The sequence below is a fragment of the Thermothielavioides terrestris genome, chromosome 6 (assembly GCF_000226115.1).
Source record: "Thermothielavioides terrestris NRRL 8126 chromosome 6, complete sequence".
NCBI classification, from domain to species: Eukaryota; Fungi; Ascomycota; class Sordariomycetes; order Sordariales; family Chaetomiaceae; genus Thermothielavioides; species Thermothielavioides terrestris.
In genome coordinates, this window is record NC_016462.1 from 373,262 (window position 1) to 398,196 (window position 24,935).

Here is a 24,935-nt window from a genome sequence, read left to right on the forward strand (position 1 = left end):
TGCGAGTATATCTTACCAGGTGCTGCACGGATGCGGCCGCGGCAGTGTTAAGGGTTCTTTACTTCCATGCATATATGCTGTTGCCTTCAGGCCCCCGTGGCGGTTTAATGGATGGATGGATGGATGGATGGGTGAGTCGATGGATTCGCCTGTCGGATGGATGTCTGGACCAACAGCATGCTATACCGAGGGCAGCTTACCACTAGTTGATGTAGAATAGGGTTTCTGTAGAACAAGAAGTGCACTTCAGAATTTAAACACCTGTGCAACACGATGTGGGAGGAAGCATGCATCTGCGATTGAGCCCGTGGCGCAGCGGTCAGCCCTGATGCATACCTTACAGAGTAGATGTTAATGGACAACTCCCTACGACCTCCGCCAGAGACACAATGCAACGCAACATATGCTCGGTGACAAGCTATAACTGATCCGTCTCGCCAGCGGTTCTTCCGTGTCTTCCAGTAAGAACAACAAGAGTGAGGAAAACAACCAACAAAAAATTTGGCAGTTCAACCGCTCAGTCAGTCCCGATCCAACCAGCGATCCCACACCCTCTGCGCACCACCCCTTCTTCCTCCTCCGCCGCTATGCTTCCTCGCCCTGCTCTCGGACCCCAGCCCGCCCGCGTACCGGGCCTCCTCCTCCTCCCAGGCGCGGCGCTCAACCGTCTTGCGGGCCAGGTAGGCGCGGGCGAAGCGCCAGGCCTCCGTGTCGGCTAGGTTCCAGGCCTCGACGGCGTCGCGGAGGGCGAGGTCCTCCTTGGTTGCTTTCTTCTTCTTGTTCTTGTTCTTCTTCTCCTTATCCTCGGGTTTTTGGCCTTTGTTGGCGGTGAGTCTGCTGCTGCTGGGGGATTTGTTTGGGGTGGAAGAAGAGGAAGAAGAAGAAGAATAGTGGGATGATGGGATGGAGGCGGGCTTGGCTTTGCTGCCGGTCAGGACGACGGTTTGGGCGAGGGCGAAGAGCTCTGGCTCGAGGGCGAGTTCGTCGTCCGTGGGAATGGGCCCGTCTTGTGGGGAGTGGAGCGGCGGGGTGGGTTTGATGATGTTGTTCTTGTGCCCGGCTCTGGACGGAGTGCTGCTGCTGCTGCCGCCGCCGGTTTGCTCCTCCTCCTCCTGCTGCTCCTGCTGCTTCTGCTTCTGCTGTTGCGGTTGTTGCGGTTGTTGTTGGTCAGCGTAGGTTGCGGCGTCGGGCAGGGCGAAGCCAAAGTGGTAGTCGAGGTCCTCAGGCAGCGCCTGCTCGGCGGTCAGCCAAAGCGAGCGCGCGGCGCCGCCGCCTGGGGCGGTGTCGGGGGTGGCGGCGACGGCTTCCTTGAAGCGGCGGAGGCGCGGCGTCGTGGAGACGGACTCGGAGAAGAGGGACGAGGTGAGCGAGGTGATCCAGGCGTCACGCTGGGACTCGCGGCGGATCCAGGGGATGGAAAGCTCGGATCTCAGCGAATTGAGCATCGACGAGGTGTAGGGGTGTGGGACGGTGCCGATTGTGTAGAGCGTGCTCTTGTTGGCGTAGGACGACGGGGTGGAGATCTTCATGGGCTTGGTGTCGTCGCATGGGCGACATTGGAGTCGGTTGGGTGGACAGCTACCGGGGATGGGGGATTCCGGGCAGTGGGCAAGCCTCAGGGCCAGGTCGTAGGCGGGAGTGATAAGGTGGGTGGTGTGGTGCGGGAGCGGCTTCACCACGGCGATGCCGTCGGGGAAAGTGTTCTGCCAGGTAAGGTGAAGGTGTGAAGTGACGAGCTGTGTGAGGCTTCTGAGCCCAGCCGCCGGAGATGAGAGCATCGTCTTAGAGACCTTGATATAGAAAGCTGCAAGGTCACGGAGCGAGTAATAGGCCAGAGCCTTGGGAGCATCGTCGACCGCGAACGGGCTCTCCTTCTTGTCAAATTCCACCGCATCCAGTACTTCTTCAGCTTGGTCGATCCTGGGGCTGGCAATGGCGGCCTTGATGACAGCGCTGACTTCGTTCTTGGGGCCGATGAATAGGCCGCTTTGCAGACGGTTGAACCTTGTCAACTTGGGGAACTCGCCGCGGCGGAGGAAGGTCAACAAGGGGTCGTCGTGCGGGCCCATGGGGAACAGAAGGTGGTTGGCAAGCAGGCCGTCGCCCATAGTGTCCCAGGCAAGCCAGCGCATCAAATCCAGCTCGAAGCTGGCCTTCAAGCCCCGCAGCTTCTGCACCTCCTCGTACAGGGGGTTGTTCATGGCCTCTGCCGGGCCGAGGATGATGGGCCTGAACCCCTGGGCCCACCAGGCACGGCGCCACACGAGCAGCAGGTCGCTGGCGGCATCCTTCACGGCGGGGTCCCTGTTGGCGGTCTCGTCGTAGTAGCAGTAGACGGGCGTGCGCTCAGGGAGCACGGGCAGCAGGGCGCGGTTCTCGTCCAGGGTGACGGAGCTGCTGAAGGGCATCAGCAGCCAGCTCCAGTCGGCGTACCACACCGACTCGCCGTCCGTGTCGTTCTTCTGGCGCGCGGGCGCGTGTGACGGCGGCCGGAACGGGTTGAGCCTGTTCATCCAGGGGCTCTTGAGCGACTTTGGAATGGAGAGGCGGTTGCCGGCGGCCTGGAGACGCTGCCTCGCGGGCACGGCGGTGCCGGGCAGCGTGAAGAGCAGACTGAAGACGGCGAAGACGGCAAGGCTGACGAGGAGCAGCGAGATGTGGCGGGTGCCGAGCCGGGGCACCGGCCGCCCGCAGACGACGTACTGCCGCGGCATTGTGTGCGCATGGGCGTGCGCCGGGTCGATCGGTCGAAAAACCTCCAATTCGACGTCGACAAGGACCGAGGCATGGACACCGGATCACAGCGAACAATGGTCATGGAACGGTCCAGCGTCCAGCGTTCAGCGTCCAGGGATTTCGTGACGCAACAGACAACCGTGATCGGTTTCCGTACAACAAGCGGCAGGCTGCGGGCTGGTCAATCCATGCCGGGCAAATAAATAGGAGTGCGAAAGGGAAATGGAGTAAGTTCTGTTAGAACATCCCCCTGCCAGCTCCTGCCAGAAAGCCAAAACACGAGGAGCGCAGCTGCCTCGTATGTTGCCCGTCCGCACATCAGATTCTCTCTCTGTTCTTGCCTGCGGTTGAGCTCCAGGGTGCTGACGACGACGACGCTAACTGCACTCGTTAACGTTAAACGACGACCTATCGATAAGAGAGTTGGACAGGGGTCGAGATTCAGTCGGGGTTAGGGATCTGCTTGTGTGTGCACTCCGCGGCTGAGGGCAGCCAGGAATATCTGCGTCCCGTGCCTAAAGTGTAAATCCGGGAAGGTGATGTATGTGCTGAAGATGCTCCAGACGGGCATCTTCCCCTTGCATTATTGTTTGCAACACTTTACAGACAACGAGCGCGCTCTCACACTACACACAGTCCCGAGACTGCTCTGCCTCAAGACCTTCTGATGGCCTCGATGACTTTCGCCTTGAGCTGCATCATCTCCTGCTCGCGTTCCTGCAGCTTGGCCGCCAACTCTGCGTACTTGCGCTCCCAGTGCTCCGCACGATCCGACGCCTCCTGGGACCCGCTGGCTCCATTCGGAGCGGCCGCAGCTGAAGCCGCACTTGCAGCCGTGCCCGTGCTGTCCCTCTGATCCTGATCTTTCTCCGGCGGTTTCTTCCACTTCTCGTGGGCGACCGTCTCCTCCATGGCCCAGTCCCCGACGATGTCCCCGAAGCGGAGCTGCCAGGTGCACGAGTAGCGCGTCCGGTCGGCGAGCTCCTCGAGGCGGGTGATGCGCAGGCTGCCCTTGTGCATCAGGAGCTGGCCGCCGGCGAGCGCGGCGAGGTTGATGAGGAATTCGCCCTTCGTGGACGCCGACCGCAGCAGGTTCTCGATGACCCGCTGCGAGAAGGCCCATGCCTCCTCGACGCCGCAGGCTGGTATCCTGTTCTGTTTCGCGTCGTACCACTCGGCGCCCAGGATGCTGGACACGAACAAGGCTTCGATCCCATCCATGTTCGTGCGGTCCGTCGGGTCTTGGGAGAAGACTTGCTGGGTTCCCCCGATGGCCGCCCCGCGCGGCAGCGATGCCCCCACGAGGCTGCCCGGATTTTGGGTGGATATGGTGTTCACCCCATTGTCGCTTGGCGTCTTGCTCGTCGGCGCAGACTGAGCGTCGGTCGTCTGTCCGTTCACCATAACTACTGGCGGTGCGGCCGGCTCTGGCAACGGTGGGGTCGCTAGGCGCACTTCGCCCCCTACCCTTTCTGGGACTTGGAGCGACAGTCTGCTTCTTTTGGCTGGCCGAGGGGGTGCTGTCTCCTGAACCGGTGATTGCTGGCTTGAGTTGTGTGCCGGCTGGGACTGGGACGAGGGACCCGGGTGAGTAACAGGACCTTGACGTGCCGGAGTGGAGATGGTGGGGTTGGGATTGCTTGTGTGCGCCGCGGCGGAGTTGTTGGGCGTGGTCTCCTTTTCGGGAATGGGAGAGGGAAACCTGAAGACGGGTGCCTCTGAGCTCGGGAACGCAGAGAAAGGCCCTTCGCTGTTGGCACCTCGATTGACGGGCGGTCTGCCTCGCGCCTTGCCGCCTCCCCCAATTCCACCGCTTCGCCAGGCGGACGAGACAACCTTGGCGCCATGCCGTCTGCTTGCGGACCGCGGCTTGGAAGGAGTGACGGCCGATTTCGGCTCATCTGCCCAGAACTGATTTCTCGTTGAGGGTGTGATGGCAGATTGAGGAACAGGATATGCTGTGAGTGGCGTCTGGACGATGTCGTTGTTGCTCCACGAGGGGCCGGAGGGATTGAGTCTCGAGGGGTCGGGCACGGGGGGGAACAGAAAGACGCTGCCTCTGCCGTCCGGCTGCGCCGTCCATGGCTCCGCTGCGTCTTGCCGTGCCCCTCCCCCGAATCCATCCGCCTGCGGGGATGGCCGCGGGGGAGGGGACTTGCCGGTCTCGTCGTCTTCTGCCTTCCGCCTGCCCCTTCGAGGCTTGATCTGAGGTAGAAGGGCCCGCAGAGCCATGTCATCCTCTGCCGCGACGCCGTCGCGCTCCAGCTCGGCGACGGGGATGTGCGCCGAGGGGATCTCGGTCCAGTAAGAAGTCGGACGGCCAATAAGATACTCAAAGAAGGCATCGATATGCATCGAATGCATCCATCGCTGCTTCCATGTCAGCGGAGTGTCGCCGCCGGAGAGCTAGGCAGCGTTGCAGGGCCGGGCGTACCTTGAGTCGGACGGCGTACTGCTGGATCTTTTGCGAACTCTGGCCCTTCTCCTGGTCTGGCGGCTCGACGCCGAGCTTCAACGCCAGCTCGGCCCATGTCTTGAGCTCTTTGGTCTCGAGCTTCTTGATCAGCTCGAACAAGGCGAACGTGCTGAAGCTCTTGCCTCCGCTCTTGGGGGGCGCGCGGAAGGCCTCCCGCAGGGCCGCCGTCTCAACATCTAGCGGTACTGCCGGGTTGCAATAGAGGATGAATGCTACATAAGCATCCTCTATCGAAGAGCCATTGACGTTTCGGTCTGGAAGCACCCGCCGGTCCGACGAAGGGTGCGTGGTTGGGCCCGACTGGATCGTGTTTGGGGAGCCGGCGAAGACGGGTTGAGGCGGGCGCTGCATTGTAGTCGCTCTCAATCATCCGAGCTGCACGGATGTTGAGAGCCGAATTCCAAGACGGTTGAAGAAGGCGGCATGCCCATTTCCGATGACCGGCCAGGGGTTCCTAAGCGCTTGCCCGTTCGTCCGTTGCCGTATAGTCTGCAGCGGTGAGACCGAGGGACTTCGGTGACCACAACCCAAATCTGGACGGCGCGCTGATGACTGACACACTCGACGCAGCTTCACATCGGACGAGGGCCCAATCCGAGGAAACGACCAAAAGGAGCTGCGGCAGGGTTTCGTTCAGCCACTGCAGCTGATCGCGAGTCTGCTTAGCTCTATCGCGGGCTTGGCATTCAGGGCGGAAGGCGAGCTAGCCTAGGATCGATGAGACGAAGCGGCCAAATGCCGTGCCATGTTGTTCGTGTCTCCATCGAGAACGAGTTGGGGGCGTCTGATGTGTTGGGGTTGGTGCTTCGGGGAAACCGATCCAAAAATAGAACTTGTGCCAAGCAGATGGCTGGGGGAGGACTGTGCTTTCTGTGCCCCGCTGACCGTGTTGGTGAAGTGTGGTTATGTGATCCGTGCATCCCCTTCTTCCCAGGGCTCTCCCCGCGACGTGGTGTTTCATCTTTCCGGCAATGCGCAGCTCGACTCCGCAATGGACAAAAGGGTCGCCATTGTCACTCGCAGCACACCCTCGGGCGAGAACAAGCGGCATTGGCAGCTTGCATTTAGCTGCAGATACCCGCAGCTGCGTATTCAGGGTGCCCGCGATACCAGGGCAGTACTGCGTACTTCGAGGACTTTGACAGACAGGGCAAGTGGTTGCGCGTTGGTTAGACTACCTGCTTTTGCAAGCTCAAGAAAAGGGCATTAGTTAAACGCGAGTCGTGAAGGACTCGCTCGCCTTTTTCATTCTGCGGCTGTCAGTGCAAGGACGCGCTTTCACATGACTCCAAGTGCCAACTGCCAACTGCCGCGGAAAGCCGCCACGCCCGGCTCACGGCTGTGACGTCGCTGGCCCGCCGGAAGCCAACCCCTGCCATCATTTCCACTGGGTCCCGCACTTCTGGTTATCGGACCTCGGCAGCGGCAACGAACATCAACGGCCTCCCCTAACCGCTCCGGGACATCGAGTTTAATCCAGGAGCAGCAAAAAAGAAGATGTGGGAGACTTGTTTCGGCATTGTTCCCAGATTCGCATTCTCCACGGGTTGAGACCAAAATTCTCCTAGAGACATTATTTCTGTCCTACTCCGGTCGTCGTGGTCATTCTGTGAATTGACCCCCTCAGGTCTTGCCCCATCCCTCCAGCGCACCGCAGTCTTTGTCGCCGATTTCGACCGCCAGCAGAGCCGTTTAGCTGCCTTCGCCCCGAAGCGCAGCAACCTTGTAACAACCGCCCAGCCACGCCCACGATGTCCCACTCCAAGCCTGTGCTGCCGCAGAACGACAATGTCGCCCACGCCCTTGCTGGCGCCGGCGGCGGCGTCCTCTCCATGGCCCTGACGTAGGCAATTTGCCGCCATTGCCGCCCTTCCTCACCCTCAGACTCGATCCTCGAAGCTAACACGCTATCATGGTCCAGCTACCCGCTCATCACGCTCTCCACCCGCGCCCAAGTCGAGTCCAAGCGGGCCGAGACGGCCTTCCTCGCTGCCGTGCACAACATCGTCGCGCGCGAGGGCATCTCGGGCCTGTACTCGGGCCTTTCGTCGGCCCTGTTCGGCATCAGCGTGACCAACTTCGTGTACTACTACTGGTACGAGTGGACGCGCGCCTTCTTCGAGGCCGCCGCCGCCCGGGCCGGCCGCGCCTCCAAGAAGCTGACGACCGTCGAGAGCATGATCGCCGGCGCCATCGCCGGCTCCGCCACCGTCATCCTGACGAACCCGATCTGGGTCGTCAACACGCGCATGACCGCCCGCAAGAACGCCAGCGGCGCCGACGAAGCCGACGCCGCTGAGCAGGGTCTTGCCGGCCCCGGCGCCGACGGCCGCAAGAAGAGCGGCAAGCCCAGCACGGTCGGCACGCTGCTGAGCCTGCTGCGCACCGAGGGCCCGCGCGCGCTGTTCGCGGGCGTCGTGCCGGCGCTCGTGCTGGTCATCAACCCCATCCTGCAGTACACGCTGTTCGAGCAGTTGAAGAACATGGTCGAGAAGCGCCGCCGCGTGACCCCCACCGTCGCCTTCTTCCTCGGCGCCCTCGGCAAGCTGTTCGCCACGACCGTGACGTACCCGTACATCACCGTCAAGAGCCAGATGCACGTCGCGAAGGCCGGCGAGAAGAAGGAGGGCGTCACGGAGGCGATCCGCCGCGTCGTCCGGGAGGAGGGCTATGCCGGGTTGTATAAGGGTATGTGCTTCCTGCCTGCCAACTTATTCTCTTCTGGCATGCTTTCTTCTTCTCTTTTGTTCCACGGAAACCGACAACTAACCACCATGTCCCCCACCAGGTATCGGCCCCAAGGTCACCCAGAGCGTGCTGACGGCCGCCTTCCTGTTTGCCTTCAAGGACGTGCTCTACGAGTACTCCGTCCGGTTGAGGAGCTCCGTTGCTAAGAAGGCCGTCGCGGCATAAATCGCGGACATCAGCAATACTTGTTTTATAAACGACGCGGGAGATGGGACTAACAGATTGCCCCCTTTCTCCAAAACCAGTACCGGAACTTCTCCCGCGATCTGTGTAACACTAAACGACAAGAGCAACAGGCTTCTCGACTAAACTGGGATCAAGCGTCTCGCACGCTATTATGGTTCTGGTCTCGGCCATCCACACGAGACGAAGTGATGGGGCGGGGCGGGGTTGACGTTGGGGACAAAAGGGATGTAGGGCAAATACAGCGTTTGGAGCGCTGTGCCACCAGGTAATCCTGCAGATTTAGTCAAGGTCATACGATAGGGAAGGGGCAAGGCGGCGCTGTAGATATCAGGGGTCCGGCAATGTTAAACGCCTGCATCTTAGACCGTGCTCCCAGTCGATTTCCCATGGACAACCCCCTATCTGCCCTATCTGCCTTGGCCCTCCCTCCTTCTACTCCCACACCTCCGTTCTATGCGTAAATATATTCCAATTTCACTGTCGACCCCAGCAGACTAGTCACTTCTCCACCACCACCTTCGGCACAACCCACCAGTCATGGTACCGCTCCGCGGGCGGGGGCACCAGCACGCTCAGCCCGGCCTCCCTGCGGTCCGCGACCGCCCTCTGCACCGTCGTCACGGCGACCGCCAGCGCCACGGCCGCCCTCGTCCAGTCCCTGATCCCCGCCAGCCAGCGCGCGTGGCAAGCCTCGGCGAACGCGTCCGCGGCGCTCAGCGCGGACATAGCCTGCAGCGCGCGGCGCGCGGCCGCTGCCCCGCGCGCCGCCCGCTCCAGCAGCGCGGCCGTCGGCGTGTCGGGCCGCGCGACGGCCCGCGAGAAGGTCGCGAAGGTCGGCAGCGCGGGCAGCCCGACCGGCGCGAACGGCCGCATGCGCACCTCGTACCGCAGCGCGTCGGTGCTGTACGGCCGCGGCGGCGGGGCCAGCGCGCCGCCCCCGACGAGGAGGCGCCGCAGCGCCGTGTAGAGGTTGCTCAGCGCGTCGGCCATCTCGGCGGTCGCGGCCGCGTCGAGCGTCGTGAGGTGCAGGTAGGCCCGCGAGCGGGCGAACTGGGCTGCCGCGGCCGCGTCGATGGCGCCCGGCCCGGCGGCCTTGATGCGCTGCGCCGTGAAGAACCGGATGCGCTCCGTGTGCTGGTCGCGCGTCCGCGCGAGGTGGCCCAGGTACCAGTACATGCCGGCCAGCTCGTCGGGCTGGTAGATTTCGAGCTCGAAGCCGAGCTGGACGGTCCACTCCATCAGGCGGAGCTTGTAGTGGTAGGTCCAGGACGAGAGGGGGAGGGAGTGGGTGGGCGCGGCGCCGGACGGCGGGTAGACGATCGGCTTCTCCTCCGTGTAGGCCTGGAGGAGCTGGTCGATGTGTTCGGCGTCGACTTGCAGGGTCTCCCAGTCCTGGAGCATGTGGTAGAGAGTGCGGCGCACGCGGCAGCGGTTCTGGCTGAGGGCGCGGAACAGGTCGAGGTAGGACTGCGCGGCGCGCTGGCGGAAGAGCTCCATCTGCTGGGCGATGACGTAGCGCGGGTGGTTGGGCGCTTCGACCTCGTCGTTGGCGCGGTCGAGGAGGATGCTGGAGGGCAGCACGACGATGGATAGGTCCTCGTCGAGGACCTGGCGGATGCTGAGGCGGCCCACAACCACCATATCCCCGAAGACGAAATGTTGAAGAAGCGCGCGGATGTAGGGCAGCGGCTGGGGCTTTTGGGATTGGAACGTCAGGACGAAGTTCTGGCTCCCGCGTTAGGGTACGACAGTCTCAAATAGGAGGGCGGCCCGAGCCTACCAGGAGAGACTGGGGGCTGGTATATTCCAGGACTTTGGGTGCGTTCATGCCGTGAGCGATGAACTTCTCAAAGTGTTCATCCGTCTGTTCGGGGCTCGGCTGCACCATGGGGCGCGGGGGCAGCGTGCTGGCAAGCCGCCGTTGTATCCTTGTGCTAAAGGCAGCAGGGACGGGCTTGCCAAGATGGCGAGTCTTCTTGATGGACTCCCATATCCTCTGCATGTCCGACCAGGGCTTGCTGAGCAAATCAGCGGTACTTTTCAAGGGGGAAAGCTCGAATGTGCGCAGAAAAGCAGTCCTTAGCTCGAGACGGAGGCATATAGCATCGGCCATCTCCTCCGTCAGCGTGGCTCTGAGATCGTGAACGACCCCGCGGGCTGCCTCGATCTCGTCGCAGATCTCAGACAGGGAGAATCCGTCGAGAAGTGACCTATGGTATGTGTTTGTAACAAAATCTTCTTCCTGAGCGGGCGTTACCGGCTGGCTCGGCAGCTGACGGAGTGCTAGAGAACAATCTGCGGGCACATACCTCGTAATAGTGCTCATGCTTGATGCGCTCGTTGACATGGTAGCAGGCCCTTACCAAGCCGAGAACATAAGCCCTGAGGGCGCCAAGCATGGGATCTCGCGGCGCGTCAGGGGCACGGTTCCTGACGAAATCAGCGGTCCGGAGGGTCTCGGGAGCCGGATGCAACATCTTCTCGATGTAGACACTAGTGAATACAGTCTGAGATAGCGGGTAGCCGAGGTGCCATGCCATCTGCCGTGCGCAGTTAGAAGGAGGTGCTCTTTCTGGCTGTACGCGGGCCGCTCAAACACCACCGACCTCGAGAGACAGCAACTGGTCGATTATGCCGATCACCTCGCTGGGGAGGAGAGGCCGTGACACGTCGTAGTCATCGTCCAGCGATTCGCCCGGTGCTAGACAGCCGCTGTCCATCTTGGGGTCCATGACCTGCGCTCTGGTTGGCCTGCCGTCTCATGCATCTCGCCTCACGGGCGAGGTTGGTGCCGGAGAAGACAAACCTCGAGCGCCCCAACGGACGCAAACAGAGTAAAGTAGCCATCCTTGACTAGCTCTCCTGGTTCCAAGCCTGGGCGAGTATAAAATAAAATGGTCAACAAGAGCGCGGTCTACGGTCTGGAGGAAAAGGGTGAGAGTGTTCATGAGACCGAGATGGCAGAGACGAACATGAAGCAGCAGCGAGGAATTTCTGGGTGACATCTACCGCAACAATGCCCTCGCTGGATATTGGAGGCGGAGGTGGCGGCTCATCGAGGGTGTCAGGCTGCAATCCGGACTCGAAAGGCTCGTCGATGCCGAGATTCGAAAAGGCTGGTCATTCTCACACTGTTTGTTACCAAATCAACGGACTCGAGAGTTCGTCTCTCCAGGGACGCCAGCACCGGAGAAAAGACGGAAGAAAGGGCTCCGGAAGAGCGCATACCCCTGGCCATATCTTCTTTTCCGTCGACAGCCGAGCGCATGCTTTGAGCATCGACTGGAAAAGAAATGGAAAAAAGGATTTAGCTATGGTTTGTGCTGAAGGTGCGCTTGCAGTCGTGAAGCTATTGGTTGGTCTGTTTGTTCTCTGCGCCTGGTAACTGTGGGCTCTGGAGAGGTAAGCTTGGTGTAGGCAGCTACCTTAGGTAGTGGATAACTAAACCACCTAACGGCACCTCAGACGAAATCGCCGTTGAACAACTGTGCTCCCTATCTAACAAGCGCATTGCCGCATTTCTACGAGCCTGTTTCCTAAGGTTGTGCCCGGAATTGGATTTACGCACTTTGCAAGGTTTAATGTCACACACCGCAGGACTGGACGGGGAAAGATCCGGTCCGAGGGCATCGTCTCTGTCAAGGTACTCTATTGAGCATCTCCCGAATATGGTACAGTCCCAACGCTCGCAGACGCCGGAAGCGATGAGGTGCCGTAGCGCGCCAGTCCGTTTGAGTTTTACACCCTTTCCAGCCCCCGTCCGTCCATCCGACCCTCCTCTACCACCCCCACTATCGCCTCAGCCCATCATTGCTCCTCCTCAAGCCGTACCACCGGTCGCAGCGCTCTCGACGGCCGCCTGGGCGTTGGCCTCGGCCAGGTTCTTGATCTCTCCCTGCTTGCCGTTCTGTGTTGATCCCGGGGCATCCCGCGTCATCAGCCTCTCTGTTCCCCATACCCGCCCTTCCATGTCCCCGGCTTCCCACTTACCGACCACTTCGCGAATCGCAGGTCCTGCTGGCCCCGGCGCTCAGCCGCGAGTCTCTTATCCTCCTTCAGGCTGCGGCGCACGACGCGGGCGGCGACGGCGAGGTAGCGGTTGTAGCTGTGGAGGGATTGCCGAAAGCTTTGAGTTAGCAATGGGCTCTTCTTCATCTGCTCCGTGTTCCCCCCCTCTCCTCTCTAAAAGGCGCGGCCGAGAACCACCCAAAAAGAGAAGAAAAAAAGGAATTGACTCACGTCAGGCCAGCGGCTTTCCACGCGAACGTCATTTTGGCGGTTGGGGCAGGACGGTTAACCGACTTGGTTTCGCAGTGCGAGCGAGATTCGGGATGAGCCCGTTTTCTGGGCGCGAGAAAACGGCTCGCGAAGAGCCGACAAGCTCCGCCCAGCTCCGAGTCACGTGACCAGACACATATCCCCTATCCCGCTCCCCTCCAGATCAGCTCGCGCGAGCAGCAACATCTCGTGGCCTGTGTACATACTAGGTCTTGGGTGCGTGCTGTCCCGCTGTTTTGCAACCGTCGCTGTTTCATACATCCAACAGGCACTATCTAACGCAACCGCTCACACCGCGCCATCCGCTGCTCCCTAGCTCCCAGCTCTATCGACGACAATAGTAATAGTCCCCTCGCCATGGCATACAGACAGAGGAAAGTGAGTTAGGTGTAGAATCACTATATGCACAGTGTGATGGGCGAGCCGCGAGTCTACGGCGGCAGAGGGCTGTTGGTACATTTTCCACTTTTCCCTTCCCCCAGTCTACAGACCCTGCTCGGTCCCGTCTATACCCTGAGCCCGAGCTCCTCGGCGAACGGCAAGACGTGCAGATCACCCACCGCCGCAACCGACGCCTTGCCCTCTAATAGTGTCTTGGCAGCCTGCAATTGGAGCAAAGATGTCAGGAGATGTCGACTGGCAGGCATTGTGCGAGAGACCACAGCGGACACTTACAGTCTTCAACTTGTCGGCAGTCACGCCTTCCAGCGCCTTGACCGACTCGGCAACCTGCAGCGGCTGGCCTCCGTGGATCAGGCTGGAGCCCGTGAGCACGAGACCGGTGCCGCTGGCCTCGCTGGCCGAAAGCAGGTTGAACTTGGCCTTGGCAATCGCCTTGACCAGGTTCTCCTTCGAGACACCACCCTCCGCAACACTCTTCAGCGCCTTGACCGACTCCTCGGCGGCCTTGCGGACCGCCTTCGCCTGGCCGTTGATCTGGATGGCCAGAAGGCCGGCATCCGAGTAGGCGAAGTTGATGGCCTTGGCAGACGCGCCCGGCGCGGCAGCGGCGGCTTTCGACAGGAGTGAGAAGCCGGGCGACCACTTGATGGTGGACTCGCCGCCGAGCAGGCCGACGAGGACGGCGATCTCGGGCTGGTTAGCGCCGAGGGCGGCGCCGGGGAAGGCGATCACCACCGAGTTGCCGCCGAGCCTGGCGATCCGCTGCTCGCCGCCGTAGTACTTGGACGCCGCCGTGTTCAGGGGGGAAGGCGACTGGGCGGGCACGGCCTGGAAGAAGGGCTCAATCCATTTCGAGAGGCCGGCTTGGCTGGCGCCGTCGGCGATCACGGCAATGTTGGATTTGGAGTAGGCAGCCTCGGCAAAGGCGGCGACCGAGTGCTCGTTCAGGTACGAGGAGATCGGGGTGCTCGGGGTCGGATAGAGAGGGGCGCCGAGGCCGGTGTGGAAAGCAACCGAGTGGGCGGCGTCGAGGGCGACGGCGGCAGCATCGACCTTGGCCTGCTTGGCGTGGATGACGTCCTCAACCTCCTCGTGGTACTCGTGGGCTATTATTGTTGACAAAACAGTAAGCACGGCTCGTTCCTCCGCGCTGACAGATGCAGGGATGCAGGAAAAGCTAGTAGGTATGCAACGCACTGGTGTACCGGGTCTGCGAGAGCACCTCGCCGAGAAGCTCCACGAAGTAGGGGAGATCTTCGCGGAGGAAGTTGGCCTGCAGCACGAGGGCTTCCCGGGTGTGGTAGGAACTCAATTGGCCGCCGAGGAGCTCGGTCTCGCGGGTGATGCGGAGAGCGGAGCGCTTTTGGGTGTTCTGCGGGCGTGACGCAAATTAGCTCATCTGCTGCCGGTGCCGAAGCCCGCGCACCAGCAACGGCCAGCTCGCCGGAGCGAAGCGAGGCGGCGCGCAATGGAAAACAGCTAAGAGACCTGCCTTGAAGGCGAACTCCTCCAATCCGACCGTCAAGCCCGGGAGCGGCTCGTACCGGGTGCCGGCTTTCGCGACGACGGCGAGGCGAGTGGTCGGCCCGCCGTCGTCGCGGGAAGCGACCTTGACATCGCCGATGGTGGTCGGCTCGTAGGACGCCTTCGGCGACGCAACGGCCGCAAAGCCGCGCCGCGCAAGCTTCGCAGCTCCCTGGCGGCGAAGAGCTAGCTGGCTGCCCCTCGTCAGAGCCGGTCTGCAGATCATGGTGGCAGGGGCCGTGTGTCGTCAATTGTTGCTGGAGGTTTGCTGCCGCAGAGCGAGCTCTCCCGTCTGCCTGCACGACTTTCCCTTGGACCTTGGATTCCGAAAAATCCCTGGGGCTCCCCCGGTATGACAATTTTTCCGTCCTGCCGAGAACGTGCCTTGGGCCCTGCAGGCGCCAAGCTGCTGCTAGTTGACCAGCTAGACTCACTGTGGACCCCTCTACGGAGTAATCCGTCAAGCAAGAAATGGCTGCTTCTGAGTGGTCAAAATTTCCATCCAGCGAGCCGCGACCTCTGACTCCCCTCCGCTGGCGGCTCAAAATTATCTTCGAACAGGTCTCCAGTCCCCCACCAAACAACCGTTTCCTTTCGGCGCTGCACCTTTCCAGGACGCATCACCGTCGGTTTTGTCTTCAATGACTCTCCGGTAGCAATCGTGGCAGCTCTAGAGTGAGAGCATCTCTAGACGCCAAATCTCCACAGCCAGCGACGCCTGCTCTGTTCCCCGCCCCCGCGATCGTCATGTTGGTTGTAGGTCGAGCCGCCCTCATAACTCCTGTTCCTTTCGTGCGACCGTCCAATCTGAATGAACGCCCTTCGGCTAACGTTGTGAGCAAAGACCAAGCCCGTCGCGGAGCTGTGCGCTCTGCTTGTCTACGAGCTGTATGGCGAGCTCCCCTCGGTACGTGTGCTCGCTCGCCTAGATGAGCGCTTCAGTCGCCATGACTTGCGCCCGACTAACCCGAGGCCGATATGTAGAGAATCTTTGCCGCCTTGCTCAGCAAAGGAAGATCGACATTACCGCAGCTCGTGCAGCACACCTCCATGACGCCGCGCCAGCTCCGCCACGGTCTCGCCGTTCTCCAGCAGCACAACCTGCTGTTCTACCATCTCGACCCCGGCGCCGAATTCGCCACCTATGAGGCGAATGCTGAGCATGCCTACAATTTAGTTCGAACTGGCAAGATTCTCGAGATGATTGACACCTCTTTCGGCCCTGCGGCCAAGGATGTCATGCAGAGCCTGCTTCTTGCGGGCCAGACGAGGATCTCGGACCTGGTTGCCGCCTACCAGTCCAAGATTGAGCAAGAAAACCAGGCGGCCGCTCTCAACGGCGCAAACGACGACCTCGCGCCCGAGGCGAACGGAGTCCACGGGGATCATCAGCCGCCCAAGAAGGCGGGTCCGTTGGTGAAGAGCGCTGCCCACCTGAACTCGATCATCTGCCGGCTTGTCGAGGCCGAATTGATCGATGTCGTCCACGCGAAGACTTTCGAGAGCCCCTCCGACGTCCTAAAGATCGTCGAGAAAGAGGTTATGGACAAGCACTTCCCGTCCGGGGTCAAAGGGAACAAGGCAAAGATCGAGCTACAGGAGAGGATCGCCCAGGGCCTTCGCAAAGTTCGTGCCGAGTCCAAGTCGCTCAAGCGCAAGCTGGAGCAAAATGGCTCGGCAGCGAAGAGACGGAGGCTATTAACGGGGATCGGCATGACGAATGGCGCGAACGGCTTCCACGACGAAGATATGGACCCTGCTTTGGATGTAGGTCGATTTCCCGCCCACATGGCCCGCCCGATTTACGATGCTGACCTCCTTCTAGCCGAAACAAGTCATCCGGATTAACTACGAGAAGTGCATCGTCGATTTGCGCAATCGCCGCCTGGTCCAGTTCGTGACTGACATGCTGGGAGAGACGACAGCATACGTGTACGGTGTGCTTCTTAAGCTGCTCACTAAAGATATTTCCCGTTCCCGCCCGGACCCCGTAATGGACGCTGGTGAAGACGAGGAAGAAGCCGACGCGAAAGGACCGGGGTTTGTCACAACTGAGCAAATTCTCGACAACCTCAAGACATCTATCGACCTTTCTCTGGGAATCGGCAAAGCAGATAAGCGACAAATCTCTTTGAGAGCTGCCGAGAAGATCGAGCAGTTCGCCCCGAAAAGCAAAGCGTTGGTTGAGGAAGCGGCGGTCGATGGCGAAGCTAGCGAGGACGAGGACGAAGACGAAGACGACTCCGAGGAGGAGTCCGACTACGACGCCGATTACAAACCTCCGGCTGCGAACGGAACGAATGGCGTGAAGGGCGTAAACGGCGTCAACGGCGCTGCCGTCAAGTTTGACGAGTCGGCGACCCTAAAGGAGCGGCGGCTGGACCGACCTACCCAACTCCGACAGCACCTTCTCCTCCTTTCCGAGAGCAGGCAGCGCTTCGTCCGGCATTGCGGGCCGGACGAATGGACAGTCGACTTCATCCCTCTGATGAAGGCGCTGAGGGAGGCCGAGCTCGACTCGGTAATTGAGCAGACCTCGGGCCGGCAGGGTCTCCGCCTCGTGCGCATCCTCCGCGCGAAGGGCAAGCTCGACGAGAAGGCGCTGCCCAACGTGGCGCTCATGCGCAAGCCGGAGCTGCAGCAGAAGATGCTGGAGCTCCAGACGGCGGGCTTCGTCGACGTGCAGGAAGTCCCGCGCGACGTCAAGGCGGACGTTAAGAAATCGTTCTTCCTGTGGTTCTGCGATGTCGACCGCTCGCTGGAGCGGCTGCTCGACACCAGCTACAAGACGATGGTGCACTGCATCCAGGTGCTGGAAGCGCTGCGCGAAAAGGAGAGAGATGTGCTCGAGACGACCAAGCGCACCGACGTCAGGGGGCGGGAGAAGGACACGATGCGCAAGGAGTACTACGAGCGGTATGCACGGTTCCTCGAATGCGAGAGGAAGCTCTTCGCGCAGGTCTCCAGGGTGGATGATCTCGTCGCGGTGCTGCGGGATTTCTAGAGCGGCCCTGCTTGTAGAGTACCTACCGCTTGGGGAATCCTTGAGCGCGGTGGTATGGCATGCATGGGCGGTGTAGCCGCTTGGTTTGGCGGTAAAACAAAACTGTGGGACCATTGCATTGGGCCGGCGTTGTCTTGGGCGGTACTTTCTGCTTCTGGGACAGTTGGGGAGTCATCACATTGTAGTGCTGGTACAGGGCGAGAATACCAGGGAATATAAACATCCAATATCAACTGCTCGAAAAACCTTCGGCGAATGCGTTTTCTCTTACTACTTCGGATAGACGTTTGATGATTTCCAAAGTTTGGCAGGGAACCAATACAATACCTACACAACCGATAAGATGGGTCTCTGCACCCCTGCCATGGAGACTCACACTGCAGTGATGTTCATGTCCACAGCGATAACGTTAGCTAAGAACGACACTAAGCCCCATCCAGGAACAAGCCCCACTGCGAAGCGCCAGGGGTCGTCCGGCCCGCTGTCGGAGCTATGATTTTTTTTCCTGCTAGTGAGCGGTCATGTTGAGCGCTGCACCGGAGCCGACCGTCCTCACCGCGCAACACGTCCACTCCTTCACTTCTCAGTTGCTCTCGTCGCCCGCCGGTTGGCTCCCTTTTGCAGCGCCTGAACTTGCTTTGCGACCGTTTGGCTGCGATCCCGTTTATCATTTCGAGCCAAAAGCCAGAACCGAAACACACAATGTCTCCGCCGGCGGTTGCAGGGAAGAAGATGCAGTCCGAGTCGAACCTCGCTCGGTTCGTCGGCTCAGGTAGGGCGACGATCTCTGCGTTGGGCTCAGTGGAACACCAATTGCTGACGCAGGGTGGTCAATCAGGGTCTGCCGGTATCGCCGAGCTCGCCGTCTTCCATCCCGTGCGTTCCTTCCTCCCGACGGATTTGCGATTCAGGAACCCCGGCCGTGATCACGGTGGTGGTTGGCGTTGACGCCGGGCACCGGGCATTAGGCATTGGGGGCTGACAGGACCGCGGATGGCGGAAACAGGTCGACACCATTGCGAAGCGGCTCATGAGCAATGAGGGGAAGGTGAGCTACTTTTTCAACCACTCGCAAACAGAAACCCCGAGCTCGGATCCGGAGGAGAGGGATGGGGAAGGGGAAGCGGAAAAGTGGTTGCTGATTCCGGAGCGTCGGAACAGGTCACCTCTCTCTCACAGCTCAACTCCGTCATCTTCAAGGACAAGGCGGCCGCGCCGCTCGGAAGGAAGTTCGTCTCGCTGTTCCCCGGCCTCGGGTACGCCGCCGGCTACAAGGTGCTGCAGCGGATATACAAGTACGGCGGCCAGCCCGTGGCGCGCGACTTCCTGGGCACCCACTACGGCAAGGACTTTGAGCGCGCGTTCGGCAAGAAGACGGGCAAGGCGATCATGCACTCGACCGCTGGCAGGTGCGTTTCGACCCGACTCTTCCAAAGCGTCGGGATGTTGGTATGATCAGGCGGTTTAAGGGTGGGGGCTGACCGAGGTGGTGGCGGGTGCGCAGTCTCATCGGCATCGGCGAGATCATCCTATTACCCCTGGACGTGCTCAAGATCAAGCGCCAGACCAACCCGGATGCCTTCCGTGGCCGTGGTATCTTCAAGATCATCCGCGACGAAGGGTTCGGTCTGTACAGAGGATGGGGCTGGACGGCGGCGAGAAACGCTCCGGGCTCGTTCGCGGTATGCTTTCTTTTTCCTTTTCCTTCCCGTTTCCTTTGTGCCCAAGTAATCCCCCCCGGGTCGAAGATGCTAACACATCCCCCGGACAGCTCTTCGGCGGCTCGGCCTTCGCCAAGGAGTTCATCTTCCACCTCCAGGACTACAACAAGGCGACCTGGTTCCAGAACTTTGTCGCGTCCATCGCGGGCGCCTCGGCCTCGCTGGTCGTGTCGGCCCCGCTCGACGTCATCAAGACGCGCATCCAGAACCGCAACTTCGAGAACCCCGAGAGCGGCTTCCGCATCCTGACCAACATGGCCAGGCACGAGGGCCCCTCGGCCTTCTTCAAGGGGCTTGTTCCCAAGGTACCGTCCCACCCTCGCTTTTTCTACTAGCTGGTTGAGAAGTAATCACAAGGTTTTGGTGCTGACGCCGACGGGCCAAAACAAAAACACAGCTTCTCATGACCGGTCCCAAGCTCGTCTTCTCCTTCTGGCTGGCGCAGACGCTGATCCCCGCCTTCGACTCGGCCTTTTCCCGGAAATGAGAGCGTGGCCAGCAACTGAGAGTGGTTGTTAGATATTGGTGAGGATAACTAAAGGGTATATGCTCCTCTTGTGAGACGGCTGCGCCCCATGTACTGTACATTACATCGCAAAGCGTTATGGTCGGGCGGATGATCCTTTTTCGGCGTTGTGGTGGGGGAGGGACAAACGACTCTCAATGCAGCGAACAGCCGGCGGGTAGAGGGATAGACTTGTCGGGTTGTCGGTTCTGGCCTTCAGCCTTTGTGTGGTCGGCTGCTGTTTGGAAATGCCCTGGCCAGATCAGGCCTGGGGATGTCATCCGGCCATTTTTTGGTATTGATAGGTACATTACTTTAGTAAATAGAGTAGCATATCCCTTCTCTCTCCAATATTCGCGGCTTGTGGTGTAGTTCGCTGTACGAAATACTTTCAGCTCGTACGTTGGCTGTTTGACTCTGGATTTGTATCGTGGAAAGTACATGGCCTGGAGCGTCCCCCATCTCACTTACGTGTTTGTTGCAGCATTGACGCTCGTACTTGTCTTCATTTGACATCTGAGCTCGGCCCAGCACACAAGATAGTACTTAGTATCCCTAGGTCGTTACAGGGAAAAGCCAAAAAGCTCACCGACCAGCCCCAATCCCACGCCGGAAGAAGGGAGGTAGTCGGCTACGAAACCCCCCAAAATGGGATTGCTTCAACGCACCCGGGAGTAAACCCGGGCGCCTTCGGTTGCTAAGTCCACCGGATCACACCCCCCAAAGCCGCTTGACTATGATGCCGGTAGTCCGTTGATTGGGGGGGTGGCTGTGGGAGTCTGCGTGGTGGGACTCGTATATAAAGCAGTGGCAGGCACCGAAGGTGCGGGAAGGCGCACGAGAGTTCGGATGAAAAAGCAGAAGCAGGAGGATGAGCAGGAGAAGAATCCGGGGAACAGGCAGGAGAAGGAGGCAGGGAAAGGAAGTCTAGCCACAACAATATCTCCTCCGGACCACGGAGTCTCTGACACCCATCCCACCGCCCAAGACCACTCCCCGGACCCTGCCTCGCCCAACCTGCCACGGAATATTACACGCCGTAGAAAACTGTTACCAACTACCGCCAATCCCAATATCTCGACGATCCCTCCTCCACCGACACCTCGAGCCTCCCCGTCCAGTGAAAATGCGGCTCGCCAAGCTTCACCTCTCCTCTGCCCCCATCACGCTCTGCAGTGCGCTTCAGCTCCTCATACGCCCTCTTCGTCTGCGCCCTATAGGCCTTGATGGCAGCCAGGACATCCCGCATGCCGCTCAACTGGTCGCGTGTCGGTCTAGGAACAAATCCACAACTGTTCCTACTCCGATCAGGAACTGTGGTCGCACTTGGTGGTGGTAGTGGTGGCAACGGTGCGGCAGAGTGAAAATGTAGAGCAGCGGGTGTAGGAGGAGGTGAAGGAGGAACAAGGATGGCCTCCCAGGCGGCTGAGAAGATGAGCTCGCCCGGCGGCACGCCCGCGGCGACGTGGCATGGCGACGCAGGTACGGGGTCGGCTTGCAGGTGGGGTTGAGCGCGGAGGAGCCGCATGTATTCGCGCACGGCCGGGGTGCATTGGTCTGCGGTCCTAAAGCCGATCCAGACGGGGAGGGTAAATGTTTGGGCATTCCAGCTCCAGGTGTGCAGGAGGTGTGTGGCCTCTGTACTGGGGTGGGATTCATGGGAGGAAGGGGAGTGCGGTGATTCAGGTCGGGCCGACTCGCAGCTGCAGGTCTGGCCCCTGGGCTCGGACGGATTGCGGGGACTGTGTCTTTCTACAGCTGCTGTTGACATCGAAGATGGCTTGGAGGTGGTCGACGGCTCAGACGACCAGTTGGATTCGCCAAAGAAGCTGAAATCCTTGGAGTAGTCGTCCATGACCGCCGCAGGGTCATGGGGTAACTCGATTTCTACGTCGTCCTCAAGCGCATCACGGGGATCCGGCTCGAATTCAAAGCGGATATGTCGTAGGCCGAGCAGGGTCGCTGGTCCACGGCGGTTGGTGGCTTTGATGTCCTGGATCGCACGCTCCTGGATCGACGCCAGCTTGAGAAAGTGTATCAGTTTGTGAATAAGCGGTCCAGCGGAGTATCTTGGGATCTGCGTCAGAACGAGAGACTGCAGTCGGGGGTTCATGTCTGGAACAAATGCCTCGGGATATGCAAGTTCTGCCCGCGGGAGGAGCAGCGTCTCGGCCACCCACAGGCTCGCCATGGCTGACATGCCCCCGAGCTCCAGAGACAAGAGCTGCGTAACAAGCGAATGGTGGATGCGCAGCGCTTGCAGGTTCGCCGAGAAGACGGGACGGAAAAGGTGTGCTAGGCCAAGGATACCTGAAAGACTCGCCTTGGAAAGCCAAGTGGAAGGAACGTGTTGGGGCAAATTAAACGACATGGAATCGCACTCGAGGTGCTGGAGCTGCCCGGAGGACGACCTGAGAAACCTGCCAAGTGCTGCGGCAGAGACCTTGTTGCCGTTGAGATGCAGGTGGGTGATGCCTTGCTGCTCTCGGCAGACATCCAGCTCATGGAGGTGTTCCAGCAAGGGAGCGTGAGAGCCCGCATCGCCAGAGAACAGCTTTTTGATCCCATCCGCCGAGTCCGGCCGCACCTTCGCCTGGCCGCTCAAGCGAGGGTTGACGGGCGGTTCGGGACCGTCGTGGGCATGCGTCGCGTAAAACGGAGCATCGGCAAGGAACCTATGAGGGTGGCTGAATGCTACGCTCCATTCAGACTCGTTGACGGTGCAGAACCTCCCAAAGGAGCCGCTGCCTTCAGTTCGGTGTACCACTCGGCCTTCGACAGCAAAATCACCTGTTCTTGAACTCGGTTCTGGGAAAGAGTACTCATGAATGTCATCGAAGACGCCATCCGTGAGCTTGTTCCCGCTGAGGTCCACACTCCACAGTTGTGTTTTGAAGACTTTGAAGAGCAGAGATGCGGTTTTGTTGTCCAGCTCCCGCTTCTGAGCCTTCAGAATGCGGAGACTAGGCAAGTTGGCCGGACACAATGTCCGCTGGACCAAGGGACCCCGCAGAGAGCCAGGGATGTCAGACACATCCAGATAGACGAGGCTCTTTAGGTGTGGTGACGCGAAGAAGGATGGCGGCAGCTCATCCCGGCAGTGTGCAATACTCAGGAGCAGAAGAGGCTCAGAATTCGACCCGGGCGCAACTCTCAGCGCGTCAAGGTCTGCTAACCCGGGATGGCGATCCAGAAGAAGACACCGGAGCCGGGGCCATGTTGCAGACAGCAAGCGCAAAGCTTTGGAGAGCGACCTGCCGTCAGCGAACAGAGGGCCGGCGCCCACAGCAAATCCCCGCAGGTCGAGGCAAGTTACGAGAGCGCGCGTCTCTGCCCGGACGTAACGAGCCGAATGCTCCAAAAAGCGCAGCAGCCACGTCGGATCTGCGTGGGGGTCAGAGCGGGCACGTACGAGGCAACAGACAAAATGACAGGAAGGGAAGAGGTGGGAGGGGCGGCCGCTGACTAGCCTTCATCTCGGCCAAGTTTGCGTGCAACACTGAGGGGGTCATTCCAGAGCCGCGGCGCGAACTGGTGGTAGAAGCGTCGTGAGACCAGACAGAGGGGTGCATATTCCCGGAAAGGGATATACGGGGCGACGAACTGCAGCCAGTCCGGTCGCTTGGTGGCTTCCTGGTACGACGGCAGGCACGGAGCGGCCATGGCTGCTATTGTCTCCGTCGAGAAGGTCACTGGTACACGGCTACCCCGGGCGATGTTGATGCGGATGTCCCACTGGAGTGGTTCGTACGTGGTTCATGCGAGATGCGTGCGTCCGGCTCGGACGGTCACTGCCGCATCGGTCTTCGAACCGCGCGAACGCTGCTGCATCGGGGAGAAAGCGGGCAGTCACCTACCTAGACAGCGAGGTATGTAATCCGACAGCATGTACCGCGGGGTGGTGACCAGAACACCTCATCGATGGTTCGAGCCGGCAGCTTGCGGTGCCAAGCCGACTGCAAGCACATCTGTTTCACCAGAGTCGGCTCGGCTTGCAGCCAAAAGCCAGTCGTTCACTGCGGTGACCCATGCATGGGGTTACTCGTTGTCTGGCAGTTGGAAGTGGAGGGTGGAGAACCTGGGCTTGGAAAGCTGAATCTGGCCGCCGATCCCCTGGACGTTCCATTACAGGGGTCCCGCCCCTCCCCGATAAGTGCAAGCCCGAACATGCACCCCGATTCAGTCACACCTCGGGCAACCTAGCTGGGGTCAGCCGCGAGTAACCGCAGCGGCACCGAACCTGGCGCCACCTTCTGCTTGTGTGCCTACCTTACCTATAGTAAAGCAGCCCAATCAGACTGACTTTGCCCCAGCATATCTTGGTGAGATGTCCACTTTCCCAGAATTCCATCGTCGTGGCAATGGGAATTCCTCGCCTTATCGTACACTACACTACGCTAGTGTCCAGATTATGTAGGGCCGAGATTATCTACACCAACATTAAGGCACCACGGTGCGGGGTTGATTCGCGGCCGCTTGCCCTTCCCCAACCGACCCGGGTAATTTCCTCCGCAAAGAGCAGGCCAGCTTGGAGATGCTCAGGTGCCATGTAAGCTCGTGTTATGTGGGCTCGTCCTGTGGTCTCACAAACACTCGCGCGTATTAACGGTTCTTGACTCAGGTAGCAAGAAGTGTGGCTTGCCCAGAGAAAGCTAGTATAAACTGCTGGGCTGGCCACTAAGTGCCGATTGCCGGGTGAAAATGAAGGGCTCAACTTGGAGACGGTCGATACTCGGGCCGACGCAGCCCAAAAGAGGAGTCAAATCCTCGAGCTCGGGCCCGGCGCTGTGAGCGATGGAACTGTATCAGCACAGTTGGGAGTTCACCAACTTCAGACCCGTCACCCAAGGCACTGCCTGGTCCCTGATCGATTCGCTTGACAAGACTGCGCAAGCAGATCTCACATTCGCGAGTCAAGAGCGAACGAGCCACGAGACAGGCGTATGCACGCCCAATCTCGTCACACATCAACCTTCCAAGTGCCCCGAACACTCGCGCCGATTGGCTGGCCTTAGCCGGACGCCAGCATCACGCATTTCAGTTGAGCGAGCGCCCAGCGCGCACTGGCGCAAGACGGGTACCGTCCTGCCATCTAACTGGCTACCGACAGACGCACGACCTGCCTGTCTAAGTCACAGCCGAACAGCGAAATGTGACCGCACCCTTTTCCAGCTGGAAAGTCGGATTGCGTTCCGTGAGGTTCGCGAAGGGTAGGACAGAGATTTGTGTCACGTAAGAGGAGGGCGCCGGTCTGTCTTAGCGCTCACAGTTGATTCCTCCCCAGACCATCCACACACCACGACGACGGGTACGTTTGCCAGCATCGAGCAAGTCGCATTGCCGTAAAAGGCCGAA

General features: G+C 60.2%; 8 protein-coding genes across 8 annotated transcripts; 3 read left to right on the plus strand and 5 right to left on the minus strand.

Moving 5' to 3' along the window:
- Window positions 1-106: 106 nt before the first annotated feature.
- On the minus strand, window positions 107-3,052 carry THITE_2123053 (uncharacterized protein). Its single transcript, XM_003657355.1, has one exon. It carries the CDS (start codon window positions 2,712-2,714, stop codon window positions 522-524), a length of 2,193 nt encoding a protein of 730 aa, XP_003657403.1. The 5' UTR covers window positions 2,715-3,052; the 3' UTR covers window positions 107-521.
- On the minus strand, window positions 3,053-5,760 carry THITE_2123055 (uncharacterized protein). Its single transcript, XM_003657356.1, has 2 exons — window positions 5,171-5,760; window positions 3,053-5,106 (listed from the first exon to the last, which is right to left on the minus strand). The coding sequence occupies exons 1-2, from the start codon at window positions 5,561-5,563 to the stop codon at window positions 3,391-3,393; spliced, it is 2,109 nt and encodes a 702-aa protein (XP_003657404.1). The 5' UTR covers window positions 5,564-5,760; the 3' UTR covers window positions 3,053-3,390.
- An 848-nt stretch (window positions 5,761-6,608) lies between these two features.
- Window positions 6,609-8,533, plus strand: THITE_2070892 (uncharacterized protein). Its single transcript, XM_003657357.1, has 3 exons — window positions 6,609-7,055; window positions 7,134-7,900; window positions 8,001-8,533. The coding sequence occupies exons 1-3, from the start codon at window positions 6,964-6,966 to the stop codon at window positions 8,123-8,125; spliced, it is 984 nt and encodes a 327-aa protein (XP_003657405.1). The 5' UTR covers window positions 6,609-6,963; the 3' UTR covers window positions 8,126-8,533.
- Window positions 8,534-8,644: 111 nt separating this feature from the next.
- On the minus strand, window positions 8,645-11,200 carry THITE_2060019 (uncharacterized protein; the record flags this gene model as incomplete). The annotated part of the gene is made up of 5 exons (XM_003657358.1): window positions 8,645-9,871; window positions 9,927-10,388; window positions 10,744-10,881; window positions 10,953-11,020; window positions 11,119-11,200. Coding segments are annotated over 5 exons (1,977 nt in total), but the record flags the coding sequence as incomplete, so codon positions are not given.
- Window positions 11,201-11,776: 576 nt separating this feature from the next.
- Window positions 11,777-14,636, minus strand: THITE_2082556 (uncharacterized protein). The gene is made up of 8 exons (XM_003657359.1): window positions 14,319-14,636; window positions 14,024-14,198; window positions 13,100-13,932; window positions 12,937-13,026; window positions 12,761-12,871; window positions 12,386-12,567; window positions 12,137-12,251; window positions 11,777-12,053 (listed from the first exon to the last, which is right to left on the minus strand). The coding sequence occupies exons 1-8, from the start codon at window positions 14,574-14,576 to the stop codon at window positions 11,967-11,969; spliced, it is 1,851 nt and encodes a 616-aa protein (XP_003657407.1). The 5' UTR covers window positions 14,577-14,636; the 3' UTR covers window positions 11,777-11,966.
- A 549-nt stretch (window positions 14,637-15,185) lies between these two features.
- Window positions 15,186-17,365, plus strand: THITE_2123067 (uncharacterized protein). The gene is made up of 2 exons (XM_003657360.1): window positions 15,186-16,117; window positions 16,176-17,365. Exons 1-2 carry the CDS (start codon window positions 15,401-15,403, stop codon window positions 17,352-17,354), a joined length of 1,896 nt encoding a protein of 631 aa, XP_003657408.1. The 5' UTR covers window positions 15,186-15,400; the 3' UTR covers window positions 17,355-17,365.
- A 445-nt stretch (window positions 17,366-17,810) lies between these two features.
- Window positions 17,811-19,649, plus strand: THITE_2123070 (uncharacterized protein). Its single transcript, XM_003657361.1, has 7 exons — window positions 17,811-18,126; window positions 18,193-18,230; window positions 18,361-18,402; window positions 18,516-18,763; window positions 18,859-19,036; window positions 19,126-19,380; window positions 19,473-19,649. Exons 1-7 carry the CDS (start codon window positions 18,057-18,059, stop codon window positions 19,560-19,562), a joined length of 921 nt encoding a protein of 306 aa, XP_003657409.1. The 5' UTR covers window positions 17,811-18,056; the 3' UTR covers window positions 19,563-19,649.
- A 681-nt stretch (window positions 19,650-20,330) lies between these two features.
- On the minus strand, window positions 20,331-23,678 carry THITE_2123073 (uncharacterized protein). The gene is made up of 2 exons (XM_003657362.1): window positions 23,438-23,678; window positions 20,331-22,964 (listed from the first exon to the last, which is right to left on the minus strand). Exons 1-2 carry the CDS (start codon window positions 23,466-23,468, stop codon window positions 20,638-20,640), a joined length of 2,358 nt encoding a protein of 785 aa, XP_003657410.1. The 5' UTR covers window positions 23,469-23,678; the 3' UTR covers window positions 20,331-20,637.
- Between the last annotated feature and the right edge of the window lie 1,257 nt (window positions 23,679-24,935).

Excerpts from the sequence above, each read along its gene's own strand:
- THITE_2123073 (XM_003657362.1), bottom strand. The coding sequence starts at position 23,468 with ATGCTGTCGGATTACATACCTCGCTGTCTAG. Across the intron at positions 22,965-23,437 it reads TTACATACCTCGCTGTCTAG|ATCCGACGTGGCTGCTGCGC; the intron begins GTAGGTGACTGC and ends ACCCCCACGCAG.
- THITE_2070892 (XM_003657357.1), top strand. The coding sequence starts at position 6,964 with ATGTCCCACTCCAAGCCTGTGCTGCCGCAGAACGACAATGTCGCCCAC. Across the intron at positions 7,056-7,133 it reads GTCCTCTCCATGGCCCTGAC|CTACCCGCTCATCACGCTCT; the intron begins GTAGGCAATTTG and ends ATCATGGTCCAG. Across the intron at positions 7,901-8,000 it reads CTATGCCGGGTTGTATAAGG|GTATCGGCCCCAAGGTCACC; the intron begins GTATGTGCTTCC and ends GTCCCCCACCAG.
- THITE_2123055 (XM_003657356.1), bottom strand. The coding sequence starts at position 5,563 with ATGCAGCGCCCGCCTCAACCCGTCTTCGCCGGCTCCCCAAACACGATC. Across the intron at positions 5,107-5,170 it reads AGTACGCCGTCCGACTCAAG|CGATGGATGCATTCGATGCA; the intron begins GTACGCCCGGCC and ends ACATGGAAGCAG.
- THITE_2123067 (XM_003657360.1), top strand. The coding sequence starts at position 15,401 with ATGACGCCGCGCCAGCTCCGCCACGGTCTCGCCGTTCTCCAGCAGCAC. Across the intron at positions 16,118-16,175 it reads ATATGGACCCTGCTTTGGAT|CCGAAACAAGTCATCCGGAT; the intron begins GTAGGTCGATTT and ends ACCTCCTTCTAG.
- THITE_2082556 (XM_003657359.1), bottom strand. The coding sequence starts at position 14,576 with ATGATCTGCAGACCGGCTCTGACGAGGGGCAGCCAGCTAGCTCTTCGC. Across the intron at positions 14,199-14,318 it reads TGGAGGAGTTCGCCTTCAAG|AACACCCAAAAGCGCTCCGC; the intron begins GCAGGTCTCTTA and ends TCACGCCCGCAG. Across the intron at positions 12,568-12,760 it reads GCGAGGGGACTATTACTATT|GGGATATGTGTCTGGTCACG; the intron begins GTCGTCGATAGA and ends GGAGCGGGATAG.
- THITE_2123053 (XM_003657355.1), bottom strand. The coding sequence starts at position 2,714 with ATGCCGCGGCAGTACGTCGTCTGCGGGCGGCCGGTGCCCCGGCTCGGC.
- THITE_2123070 (XM_003657361.1), top strand. The coding sequence starts at position 18,057 with ATGTCTCCGCCGGCGGTTGCAGGGAAGAAGATGCAGTCCGAGTCGAAC. Across the intron at positions 18,403-18,515 it reads TCATGAGCAATGAGGGGAAG|GTCACCTCTCTCTCACAGCT; the intron begins GTGAGCTACTTT and ends GCGTCGGAACAG. Across the intron at positions 19,037-19,125 it reads ACGCTCCGGGCTCGTTCGCG|CTCTTCGGCGGCTCGGCCTT; the intron begins GTATGCTTTCTT and ends TCCCCCGGACAG.